The 18,989-nt window shown below is 47.2% G+C and overlaps 1 protein-coding gene across 1 annotated transcript in view; it reads left to right on the top strand.

Moving 5' to 3' along the window:
- SIM1 (SIM bHLH transcription factor 1) overlaps positions 1-18,989 on the top strand; it is a 77,695-nt gene that overhangs the window by 514 nt on the left and 58,192 nt on the right. Inside the window, exons 2-8 of the mRNA XM_004605691.2 lie at positions 9,043-9,125; positions 12,425-12,514; positions 13,088-13,196; positions 13,321-13,406; positions 14,083-14,282; positions 14,531-14,637; positions 15,259-15,406. Of these exons, the coding sequence (XP_004605748.1) occupies positions 9,043-9,125; positions 12,425-12,514; positions 13,088-13,196; positions 13,321-13,406; positions 14,083-14,282; positions 14,531-14,637; positions 15,259-15,406 (823 nt within the window). The remainder of the gene's footprint in view (positions 1-9,042; positions 9,126-12,424; positions 12,515-13,087; positions 13,197-13,320; positions 13,407-14,082; positions 14,283-14,530; positions 14,638-15,258; positions 15,407-18,989) is intronic.

The following is an 18,989-nucleotide window of genomic DNA, read 5'->3' as shown; positions in this document are numbered from 1 at the left end:
AATTCCTCTTGTTAGAATTGTATCTAGTAGAAAGCAGGAATATTGCCAAATTCTTGTAACGCGCACGCATGCACACACACACACACACACACACACACACACACACACTCATGAACATGGAACTAGCTAACCAGCCAATAATCTCTGCGTATCTGTAATTTTACAAGTGAGGAGCAGGCATATTTATGAACATCTATGTCCTGAATTGACCCTTCTCTCTTTACTAGTTATAGCAAATTCATTCTATAAAGTTTTTGACATGTTTTTAGGTTCTAATGCTAACCCTGTGTCTTGGTGATGGTGATTTGCAATCAGGTTTAATAAATATTTCTGAGAAAATAGATGACTCCCCAAATACCTAAGATTGAGTTCAATAAGCTAGTTCCCTTAGAAAATATTTCTGGGTGGCAGGTTGGCAAACTGAGAAAATAGTCATATGGCTTATAAGTTAGAATACTGCGCTGTTGATATGATTTAAAACTTGTGTTATTAGATGATTATGATTAATTGTGAGTAGAGTTCAACCTTCATAAAACATTGTGCTGTAAAAAACCATCTACTCACTAAAAAAATAGGAAAAGTCATTCTATTTTCCTTTTACTCACCTTCAAATAACTAAACAAATTAAATATTAAAATATTTTAGATGTGTTTTCTAGGAGATGGAGATTTTGAAATGTAAAGGAGAACATGCAAACACATATAAAATCTAGAGAAAGAACTGTGCTTCCTTACAAACTAGATTTGACCCATATAGGTTAATATTACTTTTTAATGTTTATGTTGATTTGGGGCCAAAAAGAGTTTGGGGGTTTGTTGTTTTCTTTTAAGGTATTAGGGAGTAGAAGGAAATACTGGGCTTGGAGTTTCACTTTGCTTGATCATGACTAAAAGTTATTTTCTAAATAAAAACCTTCTGTGGCATGTTCCAAATCAGGATACCTAAAGGGAAACTTTCTAATTGTAGTTTAAGTTATCCTCAAATTGCAAGTAGTATCATAGCTATTTTGTCTTAAAGCATTTCCTTGTACAACCTATAATTCAGCGAGAATGGAAGTCTAAAGTACTTGGAAGGAAGGAAGGAAGGAAGGAAGGAAGGAAGGAAGGAAGGAAGGAAGGAAGGAAGGAAGGAAGGAAGGAAGGAAGAAAGTGAGGGAGAAAGAAAGAAAAGAAAGAAAGGAGAAGAAGGAAGGAAGGAAGGAAGAAAGGGAGGGAGGGAGGAAGGAAGGAAGGGAGGGAGGGAAAAGAGGCAGAAAGAAAAGGGGAGAGGAAACTTTATTAAAACTGCACTCCTTACAGAAAGTATTCTGAAAATTTTTAGTGGAGAAATTAGTATTATAACACTGCCTTCTGGGGAAAGGTGGAGAGAGAGAGAGAGAGAGAGAGAGAGAGAGAGAGAGAGAGAGAGAGAGAGAGAGAGAGGGAGGGAGGGAGAGATCTCATTGTCCTTTATACTATCTTCTCCCACTTTATAAAAATAAAGCTATTGCGAACTACGCTGGCAAGGCTGTACCTAACAGGATTATTAGCAGTGATTTGTCAGCCTCTGCTGTCTCAGTGGGCTCCCTTTCTGCGTGATTTCTAACGAGCCTCGTCAATTATCAGTGCCGATGTTGCTCGCTGTTTGATCAGAAGAAGCATATGGTGCTGCTTGTGGGGCTTCCAGTAATCGCTGGAGGAGAATAATAGCGGGTCGGCGTTCCTGGGCAGCAAAGAGTGGGATGGTCGCATGGCCAGGGGAGGTGTCTGTGTCCTGCAGACCTGGGCAGGCACAGGCAGGAGGGGATCAGGGGATCGGGCTGGCTTTTGTTGTTTTGTTTTTATTTTTAAGAAAGCAAGCTTGCTTGTTTAACAAAATGCAAACTCCACAAATTGCACATGGCATGATATATAGGTGAAACGAAAAAGTAAACTCTTAACCAACTTGCAGTTTCTAAAGAGAGTGGTAATGAAGACTCCACTGGAGTCCCTTTCGTGGGCAGGCTGTCCCTTGTGCCTGCTAAGGCGACTGTGCTTTCTACTGCCCCCATTACCTTCCCCCTTAGGCCCTGGCCCCTCCCACATCTCTCTTCTGTGGGTGAGCCTGAGTTTATGGGGAGGGGGGGATGGACGATGTGTGAACTCTGGGCACATCATTTATTTCTCCAGCTACTGTTGAGCTCATAACTCACCCGTGGCCTCCACCCGGTAAGTTAGACAGGGTCATCCAAACAGCTGGCTCCTTGGGATGAGGTTTTAATTTGAAAGTGAATAACTTTGAAAAAATACAGCCCTTTAAAATATTAAAGAACAATAAAAAACAAACAACTAAATGCAACAACTTTCTCTTTTTTTTTCTCCGTCCCCCCCCCAAATGCAACAACTTTCAATAGAAGTAATCATAAACTGCAGAACCAGTCACAACCTGCAGAGGGTGCCAAATTTGGGTCCAAATTTGAAGGCAGAGAGTGGGCAAGATTGGGGATCATGGCTGTGGGGAAATTGAACACTTTATATAGAAGGAATCTTTTCTAGTGATGAGAAAAGGGAAAATTGTTTGAAGATGACATTCATTTTTACATATACCTTAAAGCCATCCTAATACATCATCCTAATACATCATCAATGAAGTTTTGTTTTAAGGATGAGATTAGGAGTACTAGCTCATCTTGCTTAGCATTGTATAACACACAACATGGGTTTTTAAAAATAGTTGTAAATCTGGTGACATTTAGTTCTAGGCATACAGTGACTACAAGACTCCAATGTTTTTGCTTCTAGTTCATTTAATCTGTGGTCACCTGTGATGACCAAAGACTTAAAACAACAAACAAAAATCCTTCCATACTTACATTGGAAAAAATTCTTAAACTAACTTTCTCCCTTACCTCTTTGTTTTCTGTATTGCAACCTTCCCTCAGAATATAGCAGATTTGGAGGTGGGGAAATAAATCTTAGTTTATATTTATCTGACTATTTATAATTGAACTTTTGAGGGAGAGAGGGAACAGAAGACAGGACGTGGGTTTCTGGAATAATTAAGAATAGAGCATTAAATGAGATATCTCATAGTTTAAAAAGACTCAGAAAAGGTTTCTAAAAATCATTAAAACTGCAACTATCCCAATTGGCTATGTATTCTTTTCTAAAAATAGCCTTGTGGAGGAAATATGTAGTCATCCAGAAATATGTAAGCCCTTGGTGTTATGAAATTCAGAAAACAGAATAAAAATAGAGTACATGGCTTTATTCGTGTCCAAAACAGGTCAAATTAAACTAAGAAGAAGGTTATAATTGATATCCAGATATAGTGCAATTTTGGTTAATGGTGTAAATGACTACAAAATGATATTTTAAGATATCAGACCTATTTTATATCTATAGGCATTCATAACCTTGGTAACATCACACACTACTATTTAATTATCAACATATCTTTGAAAAATAAAAATAAATTTAAAATTGGTAATGGTGTAGGAAAGGGTTTTCATAAAATCTGGAAGAACAAGGATAATTTAACAACTCTCCACAGTCCCTTTCTATAAAATTTATTTCAGAATTAAAATTCTTAGTCACTTTTTTTTTTTGAGGCCAAGAACTGAAAGCAAAAAGAGGCTCCATTTCCCACGTGGATGGGTGATTTAAGGCTGTTTTTCTTGCTGCTCAGGGAAATGATTGAGCATTAGGTTTCCGTGTTTATTTTCTTACAGAAGTTTTTCTCATTTAAAATCCTTTAATCACAGTTTACTCTCCATGCTGGTTTTCTCTGTTTAATTCCAGTTTTGACGTTGACTTAAAATGTAAAGTGCAGGACTAAACTCTGTGCAGAGTATATGCGGCAGATTTCTGTGCTAGAAATTGTGAGCCAGATCAACGGAAAAAATACTTTTTTTCTTTAAATGGAAGGGTTCTTAATAAAAGTAAAACAACAAAAGCAGGATAACATAAGCTGTGGTGGTGTGATACTTTTAACCAGGGTACAACTATCCACTAAAAGCTAAAAATCAGCTTTTGTTTCCAGAGGACAGACCTAACTGCTAGGAGAGTTATTTTTCAATGCTGGGAAACTCCCTCCGCAGCTCTGACATATTTACAGGCACAAATGTAGACCCAGGTTGTGAGTTGGTGGGTTCCTGCCGCGAATCCTTGGGTTTCTCCCTCTGGCCGCCCAGGTGTGTCTTTCTCCAGAAACTGAGGTTTGGGTTCAGCGAACACTCGATGGTTTCTGAGCTCTCCTATCCACCCCCGCACCCCCCGCCCCCCCTCCCCGTCTCGGATCCGTGGAATTGTACTCGCTTAATTAATGATGGGCCTGCCGATCAGTAAAAAAGAGGGCCTGGGAAATGTGGAGCAGATCTCTCCCTGGATTCGCCGCACTTTTGGTGGCTGGGGCCAGACCTGGGACAGCGACCTCCTGGAAGCCTGTGTGTCGCCCCGGGCGTTAACGACCAGGTCCGCCGCGGTGTGTCCCAACAGTGCCGGTGCGCAACAGCCCGTGACCCGGCAGAAGACAAGCCCGATCACTAGGGTGGCCAAAGCCAAGGGACGCGAGCCAGCTCGCTGGAGAATCCGCTATCCACGCGACCAGGGCTCGAGCGTCTCCGTCTGCCTGCCCCAGGCTGAGGGCCCGTGGCGCCGGGCCCGCGCCCGCTGCCCTTCAAGCCACCCTACCACTATCCCCCAAGGGCGTGCTGATCTGAGCAGTCAGCAGAGATACCGCCGCAGCGAGAGCGCGGTTCCTAGGAGAGCAAATGCGCAGAGGCCGTCCGGGTTCGGGTTCCAAGTAGAACCGAAGCAGGATCCGCCTGCGTCCTGGCTATCCCCGTCCACCCCCAGGAGTCCCAGGGCCACACCTCTAGACGGTCCCAGCCGCCACGTACGGCTCCCTTGGCGAAGCCGCCTGCATGGTCCCACTGTTGCGCTGGGACCTCAGCAAGCCCCACCTGTCCCGTTCCTGCCTTTGGCGCGGGCGGCCAGCTCGATCCCGCAGACTCGGCCTCAGCGGAGCCAGTGCGGAGCGGAGACAGAGACGGAGACGGTGACGCCAACCAAGATAGATCGCGAGAGCGATAGAGTCCTGACTGTGACTTTGAGAGGCTATTCCAGATTTGCAGTAATTTGGTGCATTCCCCGGGCGCGGCCCTGGGGTCTCCAAGGCAGATAGGGAAGGGCTGGGCACGCACGCTGGGGTCTGGACGTCTGGGAGCTGCAAAGTCTGATTCTCAGAGATCCCCGACGCCCTTGCAAGGTTAGGCAAACCCGCTGGATGCCCTCAGAAGGTCCGAACAAGGGCGGGCTCTGATGCCCGAGGTAGGGGAGCCCCGTGCACCTGGGCTCTTGAGAAAGCCTCCTGCGCACTGACTGTTGCGGACACGGTTTCTCGGCTGTGGAGCTCTCTTCTCCAGAGAACCCAGAGGCTTCCAAAGTCCTGGGACGAAACCGCTGGTTGCCGGAGGGTGAGGAGGCGTGGTAGCACTCACTCAGCTGGCACGCAGTATCCCCGAGGAAAACCCGGGTGGCCCACACAGGTCCAGTCAATACCCCAATTTCAGAACGTTCGCAGGGAGATTTCCTTGTTTGGGGATTCGAGAGCGCCTCACTCCTCCCCTTCACCCCACAGCTTAAAAGGCACATCTATATCTCGGGTTCCAGTGAATGGCTACAAGGAGGACCCCTTTTTCTGTTGCAGTACCGGAAAATAAAAATTAACAGCCAAAGGGAAAGTATTAACAGAAAGGGGGGGAGCAAAAAGAGCAGTAGAACAAATTCGTCTCTTCCTCCTTTTCCTGTCTGAATGAAGGAGGAGACAATGCTGGGTGGGTAATCTATATTTTGTCAAGGATATGAAATTCATTCCGAAGGAAAAGCTCGATCAATTTATTTTTGCTGCTTGCAATAACACAGCTGGATGATGCTTTGAGCTCACGCTAGACTGGGGCTCATCATTCATTCGCCAAGAACGGGCCTAAATTGTGCCTGTGGGATTAGGTCAATTTTAGTGATCTACTTCGCCTCATTTGGTTACTAATTGGTTTCTTGTTTTATAAATCGAAATCTCATTTTCAGGAAATTACAAAACCCATGCAGTCAGTCCATTGAGGTAATCCTTGGGTCAGGGGGTATTTAAATGGAAATGGCTCCACTGCACACTGAGGGTAAAAGCAACAGTGAAACTTCGCCCGGGGTTTTCACATGAAATGTGAGCTAGCCCTTTAGATCCATAATAGATACATCCCTTCTAATACTACTTATGTAAATATGATAAACCAGACTTGAAGGGAAGGGGGCGGGGAGAAGTAAAATTTATCTGCGAAGGTTAATGTGGCATATCTTGGAAATCTTCCAAAATAGATTATGTTTTCCTTTGTCTTCCTCCACTTTAGCTGGGGAAAATCCTTTTGTCTAAAACCCGATTTAGTTATCGCCTCCCTCACAGAGCTCCTTTTCTCCTCTGCAAAACCCAGTTCCCTCGGCCTCACCGAATTACAAGAGAATCTTTAGATCTTGTTCCCACTGTAATCCGACCGCAAAGGGAGCTGGTTTCCTCCTCATTTTAAACAGACAATCAAAGGATTTGAGAATTTTCTGCGGTAGGTCAAGTGCAGAAACGAAATCTCAGCTTACCCCCCTCGCCAACTGAAACTGGGTGCGGGAGCGGGTCACCGCAGACAGGAGGTGAGGGGGTCCAGGGAGAGGGCTGTCTCGGGTCCAGTCCGGGATTTTCGGAAGGCAGAGCTCTCTCGGCCAGGGGGGTTCAGGAGGTGTAGACCGTCTGAAGGACGAGCTCGGCCCGAGTATTAGGTCGGGGAAGCCAAGCAGGTAGACCAGGGCAGCCAGACCCTCATGAAACATTAACCCAGACAGAACCGTGTGACGGGGCTGACGACCGGGAATTTAAAGAGCGGGCAATGCTCCGTGAAAGCAAAAGGTTTCTTAAAAGGGGGCGGGGAGGGATCGGGGAGGGCGCCGAGGCCTCTGAGAACGTGCGCGGGGACGGGCTGTTGATTAACCTGCGGGGAAGGCTTATTTTTTCCCCTCGTAGGCGCATACTAATGAGGCCGCAACCCTCCGCAACAAACAGCTCGGGCTGGCGCGGGGAGTTCGGGACCGGTCCTTAACCCCGATTGTCTGATGATTCGGTCGGAAGGTCGCTCCCGGGCGTCTTCCAAGCCGATAGTGGAGAGAACTTGTAAATTTTGCAAAGAAGATATATGTGGCCCCACGCAAAAGCTTCGCACCCTTTGGGGGAGCTGCAGCCGACGGAGCCCAGACACCGAGGGCGGCCACCAAGCCCTGGGTGCACCCGGAGGTGCGCCCGCGCCTGTCGCCTTGGCGAAATTTAGGGGTTTCTAGGCCTCTGCAGCGCCCCCGGCGTGGACCCGCCGACCCCTCCCGGCGCCAGGAGTCTCGGAGTAGATTCTTCCTTCCTGGAGGTGGGGGTGGGCGTCCCCCTAACCCAGTCCTTCCCGCCCCTTCTGCTGGGTGGGTGTGTATGAGCCGATGGCTGGGGTCAGGCGCGCGGGAGGAGACGCGGGATGAGTTGACTGGGCGGCGTCGGCGAAGCCCACCTGAACGTTGCTGGAGGACTGCGGGGATCCGGGCAGTGCAGACCCAGGGAGGACAAACGGGGCGGGCTCAGGAGGCCAGAGGGATGCACCGCACGAGAGGGAGGGAGCGGAGTCCCTCGCGGGCGGGGAGCAGCGGTGTTTGCAGAGCGGCGGGGAAATCGTTAGATTTATTTAGATGTGCAAACACCCAGAAAGACCCGATTCGAACTTAAAGGGCGCTCACGGTTACCAGGGTTTTGATCGCTTGCTTAAGAAGCAGCTCCCGGCTAACACATTTTAAGAGTTCAACTCCATGCTTTATTCTAAAAGACCCGCCCCCACGCCCAGTTTACTCTGCAAGCTTACCCGTTGTGGACTTCATAGTGATTTGTCCTCCCCTCCCCCCCCTTTTTTGGGGGTGTGTGTGTGGATGTCCTGTTAAACTTTGTTTAATGGTGTAAGCATATAAGAGTTCCACTATCTAGTTAAAGTAATTTCAGCCGCGACACTTATTAAAAGATACTACCCATAAATAATATAATCCTTGGTCTGGGCAAGTTTCCCCCCACCCCCCGCCTCTCCTTTCATTCTCTTTCTACAAGTAGTGGCATGATAACCAATATCATATAAATTAAATATATATCACCCATGTATTCCTGAGAATTTTGTTGTAGGTATCACCAGAGAAGTGATTTGTGGTAAAGTCTGGAAAGCTCTTCACCTGGCAGCGTCCAGGAGAGGAAGGAGCTGTCTTTGCTAACACTGGAAAGGAGAGAAAACAAAGAAAGGATCTGGCCAAAAGGGAATAGCTAAAATGGTGTTAGCACCTGAACGTCACTGGTTTCCAAAAGTCCTATTTGTTTTTTTCCAATGTTAGGTGAAGTTAGGAGGTGTAAGGCGGGGCTCCACGCAGGCAGGCAGTAGGATTAGGAGTGACTGTTGCAAACGGATTTCCCGCCCCTCCCTCCCCGGAATCGGATTAGAGGCCAAGGCAAAGCAGAGGCCAGTGGGCTGGAGCACCTGCAGCCAATCAGAAAGCTCGGGTCCCGCTGGCCCTGACCCAGTGTCACCTGGCTCTCAGTGACCAGCAGCTTTTGCCGGCTGGGCGTCCTTGGCCTCTACCTAAGGGCTGCAATGAAAACTTGGGGGAGAAGCATAGTCTTCCGCCCCCATTCTTCCAGCAAAGAAATGGACCCCCACAAAAAGTTATCCCAGAACTGGAATGGTGGGACGTCCCTTCATGTCACAGATCGTCCCCTATACTTGCCAGACAGGGAGGGCCGGCCCCCAAGATCCCTGAGAAGCCTGACTCAGCTGACCCGGGGAGAGGGAGTCTGACCTTGGGTCCAGACTCAGGGAGGCGGGACTGAAATTTCCCAGGCATAGTGCTGCAGGGTGTGGGAGCGGGGTCCAATGCCACCTGGGCAGGTGTGCGAATAAGCATGCATGGCATAACTGTGAGAGTAGTGTGCACATTGGAGTTCCATCACCAAGGTCTTGTCTCGGTGTCTCCACAGGACTTGGTGAGGCATGGGGCCACTCGAGTCGGACCAGTCCCCTGGACAACGTTGGCCGAGAGCTGGGCTCCCATCTGCTCCAGGTACCGGCAGGCGGCGCCATGGCCCCCAGGGTTCAGTATTTGCTTCTAGGAACAACGCGATCGATCTGGCCTTCACAGGGTCCTCTAACCAGCTCTTCCACTCTTTAACACGTTTGGTGTTTCACCACACTGGGTGGGGTGGCGTCTGACCAGGCAGAGGGTGGCATAGGTGACCAGTGCACATTGGATTCGGGAGGGATGCGGACAAAGCCCTAACCCATAAGACCCAGCCCAAAGGAGGGGCGCCCTTAGATACTATCCGACGAAGGAACCTCAGCATCTGGGGCCACACTGTCTGCAGGGCTCCGGTTGCAACACCATCAGAGTTGGATTTCTGCAAAAAATGATTTGAGTCTGATAGAAATGTTGGCTAAGGCCCTACATCTCTCTAGCTGCGTTTGTATCACATTTCCTCTGCTCTCCGTGGGTCCCACCTTTCCCCTTTCTCTCTTGGCGCAACTCTCACCCCAGTCCAGTCCAGGCCACGCACAGACCCTAGGCTACAAGCACACACCTCCCCAGGTAATGAGTTTCACCAATGTCGAGGCGCCCATTACCGCGTTGTTTGCAATGTACACCGTTTTAAATTGCCCGTTGCCCGCTTAAGTCTCCTAGCAAATATTTAAAATAGTAATACTCCCGGTGGCATTTTTAGAGTTGACACTGGTCTCCTACCTCATGCCCCCTTATTATTATTATTCAAGTCCACTTCGACCTCCTCCCTCGGGAGCCTCAAACCTAAGCTGCATCCAAGGAGGCTCCTGAACCAGTTCTTTCTGTGGCCCAAGCTTGCACAGCATCTCCATATAGGAGTGCCACAGCCATTCCTGTTTCACAGCTATGCCCTCCAGACCTCCACCTTACAATCTTCAGACCCAGAACTTCAGATCCATTCCACAAGCTGAAAAGATGTTGCAGAGCAGTGAAGGGAAGGGCATGGATGGTGCAAGCATCCCCCAGCAGCCTGGCCTCCACACCAGATTTCACTAACAACCCTCTGCCCCTCCTTTTTCTCAGGGACATACTCCATCAAGTATTTCTCAACAACCGTTCTAGCTACTCAGCCATATTTCCACATTCCCAGCTAATTTCCCTCACCAGGATAATCAGAGGAACCAAACCTTCATCTCTCAGCCCCATCCGGTCTCTTTCCTACTTATTCCCAACTCCTCACAGGATTTAATGACATTCTCAAATTTCTTGCCCCCCTTTCCTGACAACTCACACCCTGGCATCTTTCTCAGTCACAGTGCTCTGCCTGGGTTCTACTTCGTTTTCCTGCCCAGTATAAGAAGTCTATCTCTTATCCTACCTTGCCTCACTTATTCTACCAGTACAGGAGAGCCAGCTGGGAGCCAGACCCAAACTCCTGCCCTCAATGAGCTTACACTCTAAGGAGGGTAGCCTTGCAAGTCCTCTGGGCACACTGCAGAGCAGAACAGGCCCTGTAGGTGCTGTGCAGAAAAATAAAATGGGGAAGGAGGAGGACTGTGTTTGAGAGGTGGCATTTCAAGGGGAACAGTTATAGAGGATCTTACTGAGAAAATGACATTTGGGGAAAGACTTAATGGAGCTGATGTTGCTAAGTTGACATTCTCCCTTGGTTTCTAAAGCGACTCCCTGAATTCTTCTCCCTCTTTGCTTGTTCTTCTGGTGTTCCCACCAAATGTCAGCTGTAAACACTGACATTTCCTTTATGTTTCCAGCTGTTTCTCCTCTAACAACCATAAGGTCTTATTGGTGATCTCAGTAACATTCACCCTGACTCTTTTTCCCACATGCACAGGACTCAAAAAACTGATTTTTCCAGTGCAAATAGCCCCCTTCCGTCCCAGACCTTTATTTCCTACTGGACACTGGACACTGGCAAATGGAAATATATAAGTACCTGAACTTCAGTCACCCATTCTGCCTGCCCCCCCACACACCTGATAAGAATTGGATTTGTATCTCCCTCCTTCAGTCTTCCATCCACATCAAAGCTCACCATGCTTCTCCACATTTTAATCTGGGAAAGATGGTGTCACCCTCTATCCAATGCTTTACCAAAACCTTTATCCCCTTTGTGATCACCCACGTTCAGTCTTGATAATCTCATCTCCACTCTTTCACTCTGTAGGTAACTATCACATTCTCTCTGGAATAGTAAAAAAATCCATGCCCTGCCCCTCTCTTGGGATTCTGGTGCTTATGTCAGAAGCTCCAGATTTCTTGGACTGGCTCCAAATTTCTCGGACTGGTTCTCAAATTTTCTAAATACCTTATGCCAGTGTACTTCCTAAGCACCCCCTGCCCCAAATCCTCACACAGAAATATAGTAGATTCTCCTTCGTCCAAGTCCTGCATCTCCCATCTCTCCTTCTGGCTAGGGTCCCTGTCCTCCATTCTATAAATCAAGCTTTCTCTTCAATTTTTTTTTCCCAAACTGCGCCTCTCGGGCTTTTCTTATTCTCCCACAGGCCTCTGGCCACTCAGCATGTGATCCCTTGCTCTGTTCAGCTGTGGGTCATTATATCTGTCTTCACACCAGTTGTCCTTGTTGGACTTACAACTCCTTGCGAGCAGGATCTGACTCATCTTGTCTCCCCTGCCAGAACTGAAGCCTCATTCGTAGAGATAAAGGGGCAGTGAAAGTTTCTGACTTTCCTTCATGGAGAGCCTGTCAGTTTGCTGCATCAATGTAAACACACTCACATATACACTATAGCACTACTCTATGGACTTGCTGTCTGGAAACCTCTCATCCCCTAAATCCCACTCTCTGGGACTCTTTGCAGAGCCTCTAGCCAGCTTCCTTCTGTGTACAAACTTTTCAGACTGTCAGCTCTTCCATTTCTCCCAGTGCCTACTATTTCCCAAACTCTGCTCATACACTTTCCATAAGCAGTTGCCACTAGGCAGCCTTCCAACACTGACACAGGAAACTTCTGCTTCTTTCAATAACCATCAGTCCAAGAGCTTAACCCAACCAAATTCAATAACCCAACCAAGGCCATGATTTCCACCCCTCTTCCCGTGTTTCTTGCTTTGCCCATTTCAGTGGCTTTGAAATTCAGGTGGCAGTGGCCTCTTCTTCCTTGAGATCTCTCCCAGTGTGCTACATGTCTTGGTTGCTTATAAATCTGGGATAAACCAAGAAAGGACTCAAGGAATTGGTTTTCCATGCCCCAGTTCTTCCTAGCCCCTCTCTCTATTCAGTCTTTGCATTTCTGTATGAACATCTCAAACTTCTGTCTCTGGCCCCTAACCTTTTCCAATTTCTTCTAGTAACTCATTCAGCTCTGTTTCTGTATCTCCAGACCCTGGATGGCTTCATCTTTGTGGTGGCTCCAGATGGGAAGATCATGTACATCTCAGAGACAGCCTCAGTCCACTTGGGTCTTTCTCAGGTAGGTGAGTGGTCCACACCTCTAGCCTTCCGTGCTTACACACAGAACTGGAGGCAGGAGTAGATGAGGGTGGGCAGTGGGGGGATGGGAGGGTGTGGAACTTTCTTAAAGATTTTCCAAGTGCCTTTCTGGGACTGGAAGTACCTTGCAGGCAGGAGGTCTGGATTTCCCCCTTCCTCTACTTCTCTTCTTACCTTTTCGTTTCCACCTCAGAACTTTACAGAGGCTACCTTCATGATTTCCTGCCTTAAGCCAAACACTTTGGCAGATTGTTATGTCCTTGTCCCAAGGTTTTCACCATAACATTGCCAGGAAGCAGTAGCAGCTGTTGCTCCTGTTGCTCCTTCTCCTTTTCCCCTCCTTCTCCACCTCCTCCTAATTGTAGTTATGTACTGTCATAAATATGAAAGTTGAGACCTAGATAAGTCACCCCGAATAACAGGAAGTAGGTTATAAGATGGGTTCTAGTGAGATTCCTGTTCTCATAGTCCTGTAGATCCCCTGGTCCAATATTCCTGTCTCGCTTGCCAACATCCCACCACTTTGGAGACTGCGATGCCCTCCCCTTTACAGGTAGAACTGACCGGGAACAGCATTTATGAATACATCCACCCGGCCGACCACGATGAGATGACAGCGGTGCTCACGGCCCATCAGCCCTACCACTCTCACTTCGTGCAGGGTAAGGCAAGCTTGGACCTGTGACTCTCCTGTTCCTGCAGTCACCTGTGCCTTTCCCCCAGTTAGCTCTGGAGGCCTCATGCCACCTGCCTCAAACCTTCTCCCTCTGCTGCTCTCTTCCACAGAGTACGAGATTGAACGCTCCTTTTTCCTGAGGATGAAGTGTGTTTTAGCCAAGAGGAACGCGGGTCTCACCTGTGGGGGCTACAAGGTGAGTAGCTGAGAGGCAAGACCCATGCTCCCGGCAGCTGCAGCCTCCTAGACAGGAGAAGAAAGGGCACCAGGACGGTGCATCAGGAAGAAAGACATCAGGACAGTGTTTGTGGTGTGAAAGGTCCCTACTGCCTGGACCAACCTGGAGGGCATCCCTCAAACATGTCAACGCGGTGGCCAGGATGAGCATCTGGAGCCAGGTCTCAGCTGTACTGAATCTGGTTAAGTCTGGTTACTGTTGGGCTTACACTAGTCATCCCCCCTTTCCCCCAAAGTACATAGATGGGCTATAGGGACGAGTAAGGCTCTGGAATAGCTGGTAAAGTCGGTGGGTTGGTAGAGTTTACTTAAAGCCTAAGATTCTGGGGCCAGTGCACTGCTGGAATGTGTGGCTCTAATGGTTGAGGGGACTAAGTGAGGAGAATGCAGGTTCCCACTGTGAGGATTGTCCTGGCCTCAGCCTTTGCACTTCTTACAGTTTCCAGGTGAGTTCAGTAGGCAGGACAGTCATTCCTTTGAGACACCTTCCAGTACCTTCAGACATCAGAGGGAGGGGGAGCGCGGGTCACGTGACATGTGTCATTAAGAGGGTCTCCATTCTTTCAATCCCTTTCTTACCTTTGTGGGGTGGTTCCCGACCTCAGTTGCTTCTCACTCAGTCCCTCTCCCCTCAGGTCATTCACTGTAGCGGTTACCTGAAGATCCGCCAGTACAGCTTGGACATGTCTCCCTTTGATGGCTGCTACCAGAACGTGGGCCTGGTGGCCGTGGGCCACTCGCTGCCACCTAGCGCGGTCACAGAGATCAAGCTGCACAGCAACATGTTCATGTTCCGTGCCAGCCTGGACATGAAGCTCATCTTTCTGGACTCCAGGTGGGAGCTAAGGCTGGAAAGGGTCATCCCTAGAGGGAGGGCGCCTGCTCGCCTATGAAAAGCTGCTTGTCCTCCAGATGGGCGGGATTTGCAGATAAGGTGACTTGAATGGGGGGCTGTGGGGGGGGGGAAGGGAGAACTGTAAAGTGAGGGTGGGCACCCAAATCGGAGATGGTTGTCTGGGGTAGGGAGCACCTCCTCAGTCCCCTTACCCCCCTGCTCATCCCGCCGGCGCTTGCTCTTGGCAGAGTGGCAGAGCTGACAGGGTACGAGCCTCAAGATCTGATAGAGAAGACCCTGTACCACCACGTGCACGGCTGCGACACCTTCCACCTGCGCTGCGCCCACCATCTGCGTAAGGGGCCATCCGGGGCCTGGGAGAGGGCGCGGGGCTGGCCGCAGAGCGAGTCGAGGACGGGTTCGAGAGGCTGCTCCAAGTCTGAACCCAACTGTTTCTCCAATCCCAAGGCTCTCTCGGGCTGGGAGAGTTTCAGGGAGAAACCATCTCCTCTCCACCCCCAGGCGCGTCGGCCGCCTATTGATATGCTTAGCGAACGGCCCTAAACAGGAGAAAAACCGTTGCTCCGAGCCCGTTCGGCTCAGATGCATTAATTTGCTCAGTTTTTTTTTTTTTTTTTTTTTTTTTGCTACGGTTTTGCTTCGAGATTAAACACCGTCTCTCAGACGCGGATTCGAGGGCGTCGGCGTTCATTTGCACAGGTTCTGCCGTCCCCGTTAGCAAACAGAGAGGGAGGAGAGGGCACCCGAACGTTTTAAGTGTTCCTTCCCGCCTTGGCTAATGGCGAGGGAGCCCAGTGTTCGGTGCAAATCAACCGGTCGGCGGTCCCGGTGATCTCTCCTCGCAGCCCCCACACCCACCTCCACCCCACGGCCCTTTAGGGGCCCGCGGGGAACCCGCCCTCCGCCCCGCCGCGCGGGCTCTCGTTTCACTCGCCGCTCTCCGTGTCTCCCGCAGTGCTGGTGAAGGGGCAGGTGACTACCAAGTACTACAGGTTCCTGGCTAAGCACGGCGGCTGGGTGTGGGTGCAGAGCTACGCGACCATCGTGCACAACAGCCGCTCCTCCAGGCCGCACTGTATAGTCAGCGTCAACTACGTCCTCACGTGAGTGCGGGCCGGGCCCTGGCGCTCCCCGACGGCTCCGCGTCCGCGCGCGCGCACGCACAGGCTGGGGCCCTGGGTTGGCGAGTGTGGGTGCCCTGGTCTGTGACCCCCTCTCCCTCCGCCGGCCGCTGGGCAGGGACATTGCAGCTCCAGCACTTTCATCTTCTAGGAAGAGGCTTCTTCCGTCGTTATATTCTAGAGAAAGATGTAGCGCCCCCCACCACGTCCCACAGTCCGTATTTGCTTCCGACTCTGTCTCTGTATCTCTGTATCTCTGTATCTCTGTATCTCTCTCTCTCTCTCTCTCTCTCTCTCTCTCTCTCTCTCTCTCTCTCTCTCTCCCTCTCTTAACCTTTTAAAGCGAACTCTGCATTAAATAAAACTTAATGCGGCAGAAAGAAAAAGAGGGAGAAAGAGAGGGAGAAAGAGGGAAAGGTCCGACGTACGGAGCCGTTTATGGTTAACAAACAGGACATCTGTTTCACTTTTTCAAATCTGGGTTTGAAGTTCTTAATTTTAACCAGAGTCTCCTCTGCAAGACTCAAGAGTTCTGAGAGAGCGAGTCTTGCCCCGAACCACAAAGGGGGCTTAAGTGACCAGGAGGGGCTGACGTGAGCCTCCAGGAAGCCAAAGGACCCGCGCTAATGCGCCAAGTCTGGCCGCGGGGTCGCTGCAACGCCGGGCGGGCGGGAAGCCGGGCTGCTCCGTGCCACCTGCGGCCGCGGCAGCTTTAGGAACCTCGTTTCTTCTGGTTGCCCAGTGTGGCCCAGCAGGCTGGTCACGTGGCCTGGAGCGGGGGCCGGAGGAGCATGCACGGTGGTCTTGCACGCAGTTTGTGAAAGTCGGGTCGCGTTGGGTTGAAGACCCCGCGAGCAGAACTCTTTGTGTGCAGTTGACGTGCTTTTGTTGTTTGTTGAGTGTGTGTGTGTGTGTGTGTGTGTGTGTGTGTGTGTGTTTGAGACGGGAATTCTTGTGGCTTCAGAAGATCCCAGGAGCTAGTCAAAAAGCATGGACACACCAGACGCCTCGTGGAAACGTATTTTTGACATTAGGGAATTGATTAAGGAATGCTATTTGGAACAGACGATAGGAGACGAGTACCAGATTCATTCCACGTTCTTCTAAATTACCAAATTAAAAATGTAGTAGTTGGAAATACTGTGCGCGGCAGTAAGACTATTTGCTTTGTGCCCGTGTTAATGAGAAGATTTAATTCAATAGACCTGGAAAATGAATTTAGCTAAGATGAAGATTCATCATTCAAGAATAATAACTAGGTATTAAGAAAAATTGTCTTATTGCTTTTATTTTGGTAAATGGTGTTAAAATAAATACCATTAGGTTTTGTAATAGCAAGGTGGCTGTGGATTTTAATACAGCACAGAAAGAGTACTAATATTTTGAGTATCATGAAACAAAACCACCTATTCTGTGGATGCAGCATTTTGTTATTAATATAAACACGAGAAAATGACAGAACATAATTCATAAAATAGGTTCATCTGTGAATCAGAAGTATTAAAGAGTGAAATATTATGTCTGCTCACCATGGAAAGGAAACAGACATTCTTTAAGAAGATGCTTTGTATGTCTGAGGCATCGCAAGCATTATACATACACTCTGTTCTCTGGTGGGCGCCTGTGGTTTGGTAATCACTTTTTATCAAACAGCAGGGTACATAGTCACATAGACCCATATAAATGATGAGAATGCAAGTTAGACCTCCCAATGGGTAAACTTAATTTATGTTTGGGATCATTTTAAAATATTCTGTTTTGTTTTCTCTGTATGAGTGTATGTACTTTCTTTGATGACTCTGTCATTCTTCACTCTACCATCTCTTCAGAGCTGTAGGATTAGGCTACCAACTTTACATGAGATTAAAAAGATGTGGTGATGATGAGTAACTTACAGAAGGAAAATACAGCCGGGTGCACATTTTATTTCTGAATGTTTTATATCTCTGAATAAAATTGAAATACAAGAAGCACACAAGAGGAAAAGCTGAAATTGATTACTCAGCTCCAATTCTTTGAGTAGAAATTCGTAGGATAATTTTTATACTCACAAATGTGGAACTGTTTTAAGTGAAATGTCATCAAGTGGCTCTGTGCATGTCAACAGGATTTTCATAATGAACAGGTTGCAGTTTGTTTGATGTGTATATCACACATCTGGCTAGAAGTTACTAATTTACATTGTCTTAGCAAATTAAATAGATGACTATTGATTCTCTATGGTAGCAGTGCACTACCACATACATTTGTTTTCAGGGCTAGTTCTCCATGAAGCCTCAGCATGATAAGTGAATTATTTCCAAAAATACTACCACCCACAATGAACTTAAAATGATAAGCTTCCCTCCACTCCAATAATTTAGTAAGCCATCTATTTTCCAAATTTAGGCATCTTAATAACATATTTTGGAGGGATTTTCATGCCATAAAGTTAAAGTTTTAACTGAGCATCTGTCTAGTGAAGGTATGAACTTTGGTGGAAGCTGTATGCATATGAAACTCACTTTTCTAATTTCCTGAGGGTAGACATGTTGATTAAGTTATTCTAAACTGGAATATGCCCAGAAATATGAGTAATTGTTACCTATAAGAAAGTGATGATAAATAGGAATAGTCACTAACATTGTTTTAACAGGTAGTTGCAAGAGTGAATGTAAGAATTCTAGGGGCAGGTGATATGCCTTGGAGATATTACTGGCTTTTGTATGACTATCATCCAAAAGTGTGTTGTGTTAAAAATCTGGAAAGTGAGAAGACGTTGATTAGATTTTTAAAGTTCTCAGATTTTCTCTGAATCCTCAAGGTTTTTGGAAGTTTCTATAGCTCTTCGTTTAAACTCCATTAAAGAAAGAACCCAACCCAGACCAACCTAAACCAATACACTGCTGAATTATTCTCTAAGATATACATTAGAAGTCCATATTTATTGTCAACTTAGGTGTATGTTACAACATGTTAGCCTATGCTGTTACATTCCTTTTTATTTTACTGGTTTAAAGGTGTGACTCAGTGGTAGAGTGCATACCTTACATCTGTGAAAACAAGAGTTTGAACCTTATACCACATAAATATTTTTGAATACAAATTTTTAGTGTCTATAAGGTTTGAAGTAAATGTTGAGTATGATAGATCCTGTCTCCTGGTTATTCTCAAGGTATTCAAGGTGTATGCTGATATTATTTAGTGAAAATGAATATTTGGGAAAGTGTAGAAAAGTATGGGTTGTAAAAGGAAAGCATACTGTGTGAAACTAAACTAATTTTCTTGAATTCATGTTTCCTTAAGTTTTTTAGTTTTTGCTACTTATTCCATTCAGATAAAAAACATTAGTATTTAATATGAAGAAGTTTGAAAAAATTTAAAATTCTTAAAATGTTTATTTAAAAATATTTTAGGGATAAACTATTGGTGTATGACATATGATTAGGATTATTAAAGTCCATTTAAAATAATTAAAAAATAAAATATTGAAAGGATGGTACAATAAATATCCAAACACAATTTAACCTAGATATAAATCATATTTGCTCTATCTTTCTCCCTTATCTGTATGTCTATTTGTATT

The sequence above is a fragment of the Sorex araneus genome, chromosome 4 (assembly GCF_027595985.1).
Source record: "Sorex araneus isolate mSorAra2 chromosome 4, mSorAra2.pri, whole genome shotgun sequence".
NCBI classification, from domain to species: Eukaryota; Metazoa; Chordata; class Mammalia; order Eulipotyphla; family Soricidae; genus Sorex; species Sorex araneus.
Note: the sequence above shows the minus strand (reverse complement) of the source record. Positions and strands in the feature narration are given on the sequence as shown.